General features: G+C 36.0%; 1 protein-coding gene across 2 annotated transcripts in view; it reads left to right on the top strand.

Moving 5' to 3' along the window:
• Positions 1 to 12,629, top strand: part of CNTNAP4 (contactin associated protein family member 4) — a 249,726-nt gene that overhangs the window by 47,922 nt on the left and 189,175 nt on the right. For both annotated transcript variants that reach the window (XM_054810562.1, XM_054810561.1), the window contains exon 2: positions 403 to 513. In XM_054810562.1, coding sequence (XP_054666537.1) covers positions 403 to 513 — 111 coding nt within the window. The remainder of the gene's footprint in view (positions 1 to 402; positions 514 to 12,629) is intronic.

The following is a 12,629-nucleotide window of genomic DNA, read 5'->3' as shown; positions in this document are numbered from 1 at the left end:
AGGTCTAAAGAAAATAAAGAGCATGTGATGAGGTGTAGCTTCATGCTACAACCAGGACTAGAAAGAAGGTGTCAGTTGCTATCCATGTATATGATAGTGAGCAAGCTGTGAACTATTTATCAGTATGATCTCAGAAGCTAGGTTGGAAGTGGGCAAGTACAGCCAGTTGAAGAACATAATAAATTAAACCCTGGTAGTCTCAAGAAACATTGGGTAAAAAAAAAAAAAAGTGCTGCTTAAGTATTGGTACTTCCACATATAATACAGCAACAGGAATAATTAGAGATATGCTGCTCTCAGATACAGGGTTAATTCAGATATTTTTCCGGTGTTCTCTTTGGTTATAGTTCCAGTAAGTGGTGTTCACTGTATTAACCTGAATGTGATATTTTTCACTGGCAGATAATTGTGATGATCAGTTGGTGTCTGCTTTGCCTCAGTCATTATTCAGCAGTTCATCAGAGCTGTCTAGCAGTCACAGCCCTGGATTTGCAAAGCTTAATCGGAGAGAGGGTGAGTGCATTTTATTGGTTGATTGATGTTCTTTTTTTTAAAAAAGTATTTTAAGCATTTTTGTACCTGTGCATGATGTTGAAATGATACACAGTGAGCATGTTCCAGGTTATTGGAGCTGGAGAGAGTTATGTTTGTTGTTTTAAGGAAAATGGGAAGGTAAAACTGTCTCAAAGAACTTACTTTGTTATGTATGCTAAATTTTTCGTGGTAGAATTATACATTTAGACACTTGCGAATGTTTTACTAATTTTAGTGTAAAGGATTCATCCTTACTGAAATCAAAATCTTCCTTCATGTGATTTTCCAGTATAAAATGTAGACAGCTTTGGACATATATTTGTGCCTACTCCTAAAACAAAACAAAACTTAAATTAAGACAATAATAACATAAATAATCTCTGTTCTCTTAGAGGACAAATAGAAGTGCAAATATATGAATGTCATTGCATGTCATTCTCTAAGGAAATAAGAGTAAATGAAGATACTATCTGGAAAGGCAGGACCAGATATTCAGGACATATTTTTGAGATGCTGTTTCCTCTTTTTCCTGGCAATTTAAAATTTTGATTATTGTAATTTATTTCTTCACTGAGCCTGGTATTTTATTATGCTTATTCACTGACGCTGTGGCAAACTACATAACTGGCATGTGATTCATATTTTTAAGTGAAGGAAACTTGCATGTTAGGTTATTATTTATGTTATACCTCTACATAAATCTTCTAAAAGCTCTGTATCATTTCTAATTTTCTTTGATATAGTAATTAAACATACATTTTCAGTCTTTTTTTTCAATTATGGGGCGCTTTCTTTTGTTAAATCCAATTAAATTTTGATGGTGTTGTTATTCTTGTCTTTTCTGATGTATAGCAAAAAGTTTTAAAAAGTTGCGTATAAGTCAGAGGATCTGGAGATTACTCATTTTAGCTGAAGTTTAGTGGTAACTCAAATCTTGTATTTTGCGTCAAGGATACTGTAGTGTTGTGGTTTAGCCCCAGCCGGCAGCTGAGCATCACGAGGCCACGCATTCACTCCTTCACCTCGGGCGGGAGGGGGAGGAGAATGGGAAAACAAAGGTAAAACCCGTGGGTTGGGATAAGGACAGTTTACTGGGACGGCAAAGAGAGAGGGAAATAACAGCAACAGTACCTAGAAGAGAATATACAAAATGGGTAATGCACAATGCATTTTGCTCACCCAACAACCGACCGGACACTCAGCCCACACTCAGCCTGGCCCAGAGCCACCACCCCTCACCGACCAGCCACCTTTTATGCTGAGCATGACGCCATATGGTATGGAATACTCCTCTGGCTAGTTTCAGTCAGCTGTCCTGGCTGTGTCCCCTCCCACCTTCCTGTGAAAATTAACTCTATCCCAGCTGACAACCAGGACATGTAGGAATGAGAAATTATGTATTTCTTTTAATTACTGTAAACATGCATTCTGTTCCTAATGACAACAGTCTTCTTTTACTTTCTGTGTGAAGGACATAAATTCTGAAGCTTTTTGACAGTATTTTATACAAAATCTGTCCAAAAAAAAGGTCAAGACATATCACATTAGATTTTGTGCTGTGTTTATGGCCTATTTACAATAAGTAATTATATTCAAAACTCATGTTAAAAAATGCATCTAAGTACATTGAATGTTAAAAAGATCATAGAATCATAGAATCATAGAATGGTTTGGGTTGGAAGGGACCTTAAAGATCATCTAGTTCCAAGCCCCCTGCTATGGGCAGGGACACCCTCCACCAGACCATGTTGCCCAAAGCCTCATCCAACCTGGTCTTAAACACTTCCAGGGATGGGGCATCCACAGCTTCTCTGGGCAACCTGTGCCAGTGCCTCACCACTCTAACAGTGAAGAATTTCTTTCTAACATCTAATCTAAATCGACCCTCCTTTAGCTTAAACCCATTACGCCTTGTCCTGTCACTACACTCCCTCATAAACAGTCCCTCACCAGCTTTCCTGTAGGCCCCTTCAGGTACTGGTAAGCCACAATTAGGTCTCCCCAGAGCCTTCTCTTCTCCAGGCTGAACAACCCCAACTCTCTCAGCCTGTCCTCATAGGAGAGGTGCTCCATCCCTCTGATCAGCTTCGTGGCCCTCCTCTGGACTCTCTCCAACAGCTCCATGTCTCTCCTGTACTGGGGACCCCAGAGCTGGATGCAGTACTCCAGCTGGGGTCTCACAAGAGCCGAGTAGAGGGCCAGGGTCACCTCCCTCGACCTGCTGGTCACACTTCTTTTGATGCAGCCCAGGATACTGTTGGCTTTCTGGGCTGTAAGCGCACACTGCTGGCTCATGTTGAGCTTCTCATCAATCAATACCCTCAAGTCCTTCTCCTTGGGGCTGCTTTCAATCCATTCTCTGCCCAGCATATAGTCATGCTTGGGATTGCACTGACCGATGTGCAGGACCTTGCGCTTAGCCTTGTTGAACTTCATGCGGTTCGCATGGGCTCACCTTTCCAGCCTGTCAAGGTCCCTCTGGATGGCATCCCTTCCCTCCAGCGTGTCAACCACACCACACAGCTTGGTGCTGAGGGTGCACTCAATCCCACTGTCCATGTCGCTGACAAAGATGTTGAACAGTGCTGGTCCCAGTACCAACCCCTGAGGAACGCCACTCGTCACTGTTCTCCACTTGGACATTGAGCCGTTGACCACAACTCTTTGAGTGCGACCATCCAGCCAATTCCTTATCCACCGAGTGGTCCATCCATCGAATCCATGTCTCTCCAATTTAGAGACAAGGATGTTGTGTGGGACAGTGTCAAATGCCTTGCAAAAGTCCAGGTAGATGACATCAGCTGCCCTTCCCTTTATCCACCGACGCTGTAACCCCATCATAGAAGGCCACCAAGTTTGTCAGGCACAATTTGCCCTTAGTGAAGCCGTGTTGGCTGTCACCAATCACCTCCTTGTCTTCCATGTGCCTGTAGCATAGTCTCCAGGAGGGTCTGCTCCATAATCTTGCCAGGCATGGAGGTGAGACTAACCGGCCTGTAATTCCCTGGGTCTTCCTTTTTACCCATCTTAAAAATGGGGGTTATGTTCCCCCTCTTCCAGTTGGCGGGAACTTCGCCAGGCTGCCAGGACTTCTCAAATATGATGGCGAGTGGCCTGGCCACTTCATCCACCAGTTCCCTCAAGACCCGCGGATGCAACTCATCAGGTTAAGATAATAATTAACTTTGAAATACTGATAAATGTCAATCATCAGCTTTATTAGGCAAGTATCCAGGAGCTCAGTCACTCCTGTCAATAACACACTTAAGGTAATTTTTCTTCTTTTTTTTTCCTCAGCATACCAGCAACATTCTTGTTCTTAACATCACAGTGCTAAGGAGGAATAAATATCTTTAGGAAGGATTTTATTAAAATGTGGCAATACGGTGTTATTGGTAAACAAAATCCCACTTGTTGACATACCTAAAAATAATACTGTGTTTTAAAATTATGGCTTTAAAACCAGCTAAAGTCTGGTTTGAAATGAAATCAGTTTAGATATCCAAGAGCATATGTTACTGTTTCGAATCATCTTTGGTGTTTGTAAACCAACCATGATCCACAGTGTAGTCTCAGTTCAAGGAAGTTCTGAAGCTCAACTTCCCACGCATTGGTGAGCTGTCAGACAACAGGAGCACACGGTGGCTGGAGCTGGTATATGGGCTTATGGAAGAAGGAGCTTCTATGGACACTGACTTCTGTTTAATCTAATCTTAATAATTCAACATTAATACAGACAATGAGAACCGTGCTGGTTACTTAGAGGCATTTGAACACATCCTGTTCCCCTCATATATTTAATTATTATATTTTATATCAATGTATAATAATTGATAGGTATGTAAATTAAATCTTAAGAATACTTTGCATTACCAAAAGCATTTGCATTCTTACTTCTCCATGATTTACATTTGCTATGTACTGATAGATAAAAATTCTATAGTGAAGAAGGCATATCCCAATCTATTTCATTATCCAAGTGTACAAATTTGACTAGCATGAACTTCTGTTTTGAATGAGGTTGTGATATTAAAGAAAATTATATATTGTGAAAGCACTCGCCTTAATTTGAAGTAGCATGCGCTCTTAGAGTCTTAACTAACACATGAGTGCTCATCAGTGTATCTGTTTTTCCAAAAATACACATATAAAAACTTTTTCCATTTGGCTCTTTTCATGTGCTGTGAAGTTGTTTGTTCCATGGTAGCATGCCTTTTTTATCATTTTCTTCACATTGCTCCATAGTGTGTGCATACATTAGAAATGCTCATGGCTTTACATCTGGTGTCTTTCCATCTCATGTAAATACAAAGCCATGGGTTGCCTAGTTAGAAGATTGCTAGCTCTCTGCCTTCTCATTCCATGTACCTCAGGTTCACAGTACTCAACAGGGTACAGATTTGAATGCCTTATGCATTTGTCATGTTCAAATATTTTGGTGGTTTAATAACTTAAGACCAAACGTTTTGGTTAGGTACCTTTTGGTTCATTCAGACGTAATTCTATAGAATTGTGTAGATGACGTGAGATGAAAAATTTCTTCAGTCTTCAATAATCTTAAATAAATTAATCTTAACTTATATTTTCTTTTTCTTTTTTTTTTTTTTTTCAGTGAGAGTAGAGACAGTACTTGCTATGGAACAAGGAATACCTTTTCTATACTGAATCTGTATTTAACTCTTTTCTGTGAATTTTCAAGGGAAAATCTAACTATATTTGTAGGTGTATATACATGAAAGTTTGATTTGGGTGGAAAGAGCAAGTCATTATACAGAAATGATTATAAACAAATGGATAGAGTCACACAAGAAATGATTGTTAAACTATATAGACTGGAAAAAAGATCTGTTATTCAGAGAATATGACTTAGATTGCTGTATTGTCAGTGATCTTGTGGAAACAATGAACATGTCATTACAATTTCAAAATAAATTTTCTGATAATTGTAAATGGGCTAACTTTAATATAGGTAATTCTCTACTGTAAATAAAACTAAATCATTCATTCAGCCAAAGTTAGTGTTTGCGAGTGATCGTGACCTTCTAACATTCAGTTTAGATGGGCAGTCCCATAATATACTTGGTTCTTAAAATGCCAAAAATAGGGAAAATGGAACACAATTTAGACAGGAAGAAGTAGTGGTTTTACACAGATTACTTAGGGGTCAAATCACTGTCATTCATCAGTAAAGCAATAAACCAAATATGCATATAAATATACACTGTTTCAGCTGGCAAAGAAAAGGTAGGAATTAGCAGGAAATTTATCAGGAATGTGGGAGGTTGCACTGAAGGGGGGGGAATAGTTCCTTAACCCTATAGCTTTGTGTTTACTAAACGTAGAAAATTAATAGGAAAAGTTAAAGGGATTGAGGAGAGAAAGCTATAGTTTAAAAAACCCCCATACAATATGGACTTTAAATGAAGACATAATGAATATGGTGATAGCAGAGACATAATAAAAATGGTGACAGCAGAGATTAGTAAAACAGCTAACTGCGATTATGTTTCAGCCTTCTGTTTGTAAAGGAAAAGGATAATGTGGTTGAACTACGATGACAAAAAAGTTTTTTCAGTCCATTAACAGCTAAGGAAAGTGATAACATCTAGGAATAAGTTGTTAAACATTCTTCAAACTTTTAATTATCGTTAGTGCACTGGTTTCCAGAAGCTTTGCAAATATTCAATACTCAAGTATAGCCAATGAATAATCCTGCTAACTGCTGAAGTAGTTACTCTGACATCAGCTTTGCTTGCCATAATGGAAAAATAGATACAAGAGTCAAGTAACAAGAATTAAGTAAAATACCCAAACATTAACAGCAGTCAAATATTTTTTCATGGAAAAATAGATCTTATAAACCCCTGATTTAATTATTTGAGGTTAGTAGACAGAAATGCAGGGATTCAATATATGTGGAATTTAACTTTTGGCTTAATCTTGCATGACCTTCTAATTTTAAATAACAGCACAATATCAATACAGTCCAAATTAAATGGATTAAGATCTAGTTGGTTGATCTCAAAAAGCGTTTGTCATTACTGTATAAAGGTGTTTCCACACAAGTTTAGAGGAAATTTTAAGGCCAACTCTGTTCAATACTTTTGTTGATTATATACAAGTAAACACAAATAATTTATGTTGAAATACATAAATGACATGAAGATTGGTGAAATAGGAAATAATCATGGCAAAGCAATTATGAAGAGATATGGTACTAATTTTACCCTTTGAAATAAGCACTTTAACAGAGGGAGTTATAAAGTGTTTAGAAGAACAGAAGTCATACTGGTCAAATGGAAATGTATCTTACAAAGTTGTGAAATCAGTCTGGGAGTTGAGCTGAATTAGCAATTCACCATTAGCATGTTCTCTACCAAAAAGAAGTAATGAAGCTTTTGTATATATAAACAGAAGGGAGGAGTTCTTACTGTCCATGTAGCTATATACTTTACTGCTAAACTGTGTTGTAAAATTCCGGATCCTGAAACGCCATCATCTGTGGAAGAGGCCTCTGCCAGACAGGGAGATGGTTGTGTCATTGTTGAGGTCAGGGTCTTCTGGTTTTGTCTGCAGTGGGATCAGTATTTCACACTGGTTGTCCATACACAAAGTCCTCTCATTCACCTTTCCAATCTATAAATGATTTATTAATGGGACTGTGAACCATTATATCCAAGAATGCAGGCCTTTTTTCAATTAATGAACTTTTGGAACTTTACAGGTAAAAAATTCAGAAGACGGTTACTCTACAAGAATACACATACCCATGGAATAGCCTTGATATTTGGACAGCTAAATGAGCTGGACAGCGATTTGGCTGTGATTGCCTTGCCCCATATTCACACACAATTACTTGATTAGAATACGACAGAAGAAAATTGAATATAGAAGTTGTTAAGTAGCCAGAAAATCTGGCTTACAGCTTTCTCTTTCCCTGAAGTAGGAAGAAACCCATGTATTTTAATTATGCTGTCAGCTCACATTGCCAGAGTTTCAGAAGCAGTCTGAAAAATTGAATGCCTTCACAGCTACCAGATCTGTTTTATCTCTGGTGTATATATGAAGCTTCTTTGTCTTTTTCATTAATCTTTACCCTATAATTTCACTAAATATCAAATACACCTTACTGCACTTTTTTTTAGTACAAAGAGCATTTAAAGGATAGTTTCTTCAATATGGTACTGTAAACTTTTTTTTTTTGTTATAAAACACTATAATCACTTTTTGAGAACTCACACTAAGTGTGTTAAAATGGATAAATGAATTCTACCTTTCAGTAGTTAAAGAAAACATCAAGGAATAGGTTAAAGAAAAAAGAACATTTCTTACACAATAAGAAGAAAGGTCTATTTTCAGCAATTTTTTTTTTTTTTTTAATAGAGTTTAACCTGCATAATCTAATGCTAAATATTAAAATAAAAAGGCAGATAAATTGAAAAAACATAATAGGAGCTAGGTTTGTTAGTCACCAAAAGATAATTAGAAAGAGCTTACTCCCTCCATTTCATTAGTATGCAAATAAAATTCATTAAGACTGATATTTTGCTTTAGTGCAAGCAATAAGAAAATGTAACTAGAATGAAAAAGATCCAATCTGATGGCAATCATTGCACTTTTATAAATTAACACCAAATCTAAGTTGATCCAGCTAACGTTATGGCTTAGATTTTTATGACTGGCTGACTTCAATAGGTGTGTCAGGAAAAAGGCAAAAGTGACAATCTAAATCTTTTGTTTTTAAACTAAATAAAATAAGCAGAAGCTACAGTGACTTATGCATAAAAGACCAGATGATGCTTATGGCTGTATCATCAGTGAAATTCCTGTACCATTCAGTTTCTCAGGAAAAAATCATAGATTCTTTTTTTCTTCAACCACTACAATAATTAGGGTTTTCAGTGAGAACATTGCCATCAATCTCTCAGCATATTAATTACAAAATTGGTTTTAATACCATTGTACAGCTTCACTTTTTTATAGAAAATGTTTTTCACACCTTTTTAAAACACGTTACAGAAGATAAATGGGCACATATGAAAGTTGTATATGGTATTGTAGGTGCTCAACAAGTTTTAAGAAATGGTGAAGTTTACATCAGCTTCAGTGAAGGCAGGATTCATTCTAAAGTTAAATTTATGCTGGTTTTGTTTTGCTTTATTTTGGGTTTTTGTGTATGTGGTGTGATTCTGATACTGAAAGAGAGTATATGGGAGAAAAGCAAGGGAAGGGAAGACGAAAGAGGAAGAGAAAGAGAAGAGAAGAGAAAAAGAAAAGAAAAAAAAGGAAAAGGATAGAAAAAGAAAATGAAAGAAAGGAAAAGAAAAGAAGAAAAAAGAAAAGAAAAGAAGAAAAGAAGAGGAGAAGAAAGAGAAAAAAGAGAAAAGAAAAGAAAAAAGGGGAAAGAAAGAAAGAAAGAGAAAGAGAAGGAAAGAGAAAGAAAAATAAATTACTCCTAAGTAGAATAAGTAAATGGAATAAAATATTTACAAATATTTTAAATATTTACAGAGCAGTCTGCTTTCATGAACATTTATGAGGAGTTAGGAATATTCATACAGATAATTCCAGATACTGAATTCCAGCTTTGTTGTCAAAATTCATTCAAGCATAACAAAAGGTTTCAACCAGAGCTATTTCATGTGTGAGAACGTCTGTGGAATAGCAAATTCAAATTATAGTGAAATGCACAGAAGAAGCAAGGAAATAGTAATAAGTGTATTTTATATTTGAAATTGTTTGGGACTGTTTTTCTGCCTGTAATATAGCTATGGGAACAAAAAAAAAATGAGAACAATTTTTGCAAAAATGGGGGTGGATTTTTTTTGCTGACAAATTAACAGCACGCAAAAGCATTCATTTATTGCTAGACGGGCCAAGGTCAGAGATTTTTGACAAATTCCTAAATTAAAAAAGGGAAGAAAATTTTTCATATGATGTAATCTTGCACTATACTTACAGTTGTAGTGCAAAACAAATTTGAGTGGTTTTTATATAACTTTTACTAAATCCCATTTTTTAAAGAATTCTTAATTTTTTCAATTCTAAAGGAAAGTAATATAAAATTATAAAACATTCTTCCTGCCACAACCCTACAAAAAGTTCAGAGACTTAAATGTGACAAAGGATCTGTCTCTTGCCATGCCCTTTAAAATAGTTTTCCTTACCCTATTAGTGCTCAATTTGCTGGCATACAAGATGTACTTTTCTGTATTATGATCCTGCTCATATGGTTATTGCATTAGGAAAGTGCTGCCATACCAGCTTGTCTGGTTGGACAGCTCAGAATTCCTAGGCTAAATAAATCTCAAAGTCCTACAACATGGTAGCATTCTTCATGAATATGTCAGACAGACAAATAATTCAACTAAATGCTATTATAAACTTTATACTATTATGTTACATTTATTATATTACATTCTAATCTGCATCCTTAGACATCTCAAAGGTGCAGGAAATCCTGTACTAAGCCACTTCAGAAGACAGTACGTCAGACCTGAAAGTAAACTAGACACTCATGGAACGTACGTCTCTGGGAAGTAACAGACTCCTCATGTTAAATTCACTAGGATCTAAAGTAAGTCTAAGTGGTGGAAAGTAACTTTGACTTGACTCTGCCTCATCTTTTTCCTATAGAAATGAATAGAAATAAAGTATCCATTAATTAGATTTTATTTTTAAAACTGTAAATCAAATCCAATGTTAAAGATAGACGTTATATCAAATAATAGCTTAAATACAGAGATACATATCAGGTAATTGCATTATGTTTGCAAAACGCATATTTCTATTTTCATTCCCTTTTTAAACTTTCTGTCACAATCTGGTCCTGCTCAGGAGAAAAATAACTGAGGAGAGTTTTTGAAGTGAGATTGACAGTGAAATCCCATTACTGAGCAGTTTTGAACAAATATCATTGGTCTCCAGGCAAGCTGAAGAACAGCAGTTTCTGTCTAAGAGTGATATATCCTTTTGTTTTTCTTCCAAAACAGAAATAATTTTTATTCCAGATGAATAATTTTCAGTTACAAGCTGTTGTATGTAAAGAGCTAGGCAGAGAAATTAGTGGTAGATCGTGAAAATTAGTGTAAAATAAAACCACTACATTATATTTGCTACTAGATTTACTTCAGATTTCCAGTGAATAATGAAATCTATCCATCGTTCCTCAATCAATTTTGCTGTTGTCTGAGCACTTGACTGATAACCAGATAGGTTGTAATAAATTTTTTGGTTGTGGTGAATGGAAAGACGGTATAACAAAGGTTTGAGCTGTACAGAGCACATGTTTGTCCATGTTGGAATTAATTCCATTCATTGCTCCTGGTATAAATATCACATAAACCTGCTATGGTCCAGCTTCAGACGGCTAAGCTTGCAAGATAAGTGTGTGGACTTGACTTTATTTTATTCACCTGCAGTGGGGTTGTTCCCATAACTCCTCCCAATGACTGAAATCAGCAGCAGAAGGTCAAGTAGCTCCATCAGCAGGATTACTGATGTTCAAACAGAAGTGATAAGGTACTTTAAGGGTTTTTTCTAAGGTAGTTAAATTGGCATGATGATAGATAGTGAGGCAGAGTTAAGTAGAATTGATTTGGATGGAATCAGTAAAACATTTAATGAAGAGGGTTTTTTACTTCTTTATAGAAGGAGACTTTCATAGAGATTCATCTGCCTGCTGTTTCATTTTTCTCTGTCGTTATTTAACAAAAATAAGAATTCTGTTTTAAGTTAAGAATTCTGTTATAACTTTAGTAATACAAAGGTCAGTATTATGCATTTTTATATATTAATGTATTTTAGGAATAAGTAGATGGTAATATATCATAAAATTAATATTCATGTACTTTGCAGGATCAAAGGTATTTCCATTAGTTATTTTCCACAGTTAAATAATTTATGAGCATGTGGATACTCCACAAAGCCTTCACCTGTGTGTTCTATTCATTTTTTCTCACCTTTCAAACAAAGGATAAAAAAGAATCTAAAATTTCCATAAATATCATGGCACATCAGCTGTTTTATCCAATTGTGTAGTTTTTTCCGTCCTCCTTCAATTTTAAATATTAGGGACCTAAATTGCAGTGTCATGAATATTCAAAAATGTAAATAATTTATTTAATATGCTTTCTGTTGTTTTGGTATCTTCCTAGTGTCACATTGGTACTTGGTACCAGTTAGTACAAAATATAAACTTGGCCTTTGCTTCCAATCTTGTAAATTATAGCTCATGAACCATGTCAATTGAAAGTAAAAGGTCATCAGTAAATTAAGCTGCTCAGTCTTCAGTAGCTTAGGGTAAAAAAATTCTCTTCCTTTATATCGTATGTGAATTTATCTAGGCTACCAACACTACTGCTTTTTTGTTCCTCTTAAGAACAATTCAGATTACAGTTTTTGGTTGTTTTGGGGTGTGTTTTTTTGTGGATGGTTTGCAGGGGCGGGGGGGGGAGTTGAGAGGGTTTTTTATTGTTTTTGTTTGTTGTTATTTTTTGTGGATTTTTTGGGGGGGGGAGTAGAAAGGCCTTGCTTTCCTAGCAATAATAAATAAATAATTCTTAATTTTATATCGTAATTTATTCTATATACGATCCTGTTTTTCATTCTGCTTTTGACAACTGAAATACAGTTGTGAATTAAGATCACCATGGTTGCATCTAGAAAGCAAATAAAGGATGCAATATTTACATTTATGCACAGGTCTCAGTTCAGCTTTTTTTGTAATGGGTGGTTTGGGAGTTTTTTAGTGTCTAATGTGAGCAATGCAGGAATGGAGTGATAGTTACTGCAAAAGTCAACTCTGCAAATACTCTGAGGTCTGAAACTGAGTGTTGATAGTAAATTTATCATACCTTGTGGCTGACCTGGTCTGTAATCCTTCAGTAGAGAATTAGCTTGAACAGAAGTGGTGCTGATGTCAGAGATACCTCTGCATTGCTGCACGCTAAGGTTGCTGTCTGCCTGAAACATGAGTGGATTGCAGGATGTCTTACTCATAGATTACCCCTGTACCATTTGCATGACAACATAAAAAGATCATTGCTAAATAGTCTGACCTGCAAAGGAACAGGGGAAAAAAAAATACTTTTTGG

Source organism: Grus americana, chromosome Z (assembly GCF_028858705.1).
Source record: "Grus americana isolate bGruAme1 chromosome Z, bGruAme1.mat, whole genome shotgun sequence".
Classification (NCBI taxonomy): domain Eukaryota; kingdom Metazoa; phylum Chordata; class Aves; order Gruiformes; family Gruidae; genus Grus; species Grus americana.
Note: the sequence above shows the minus strand (reverse complement) of the source record. Positions and strands in the feature narration are given on the sequence as shown.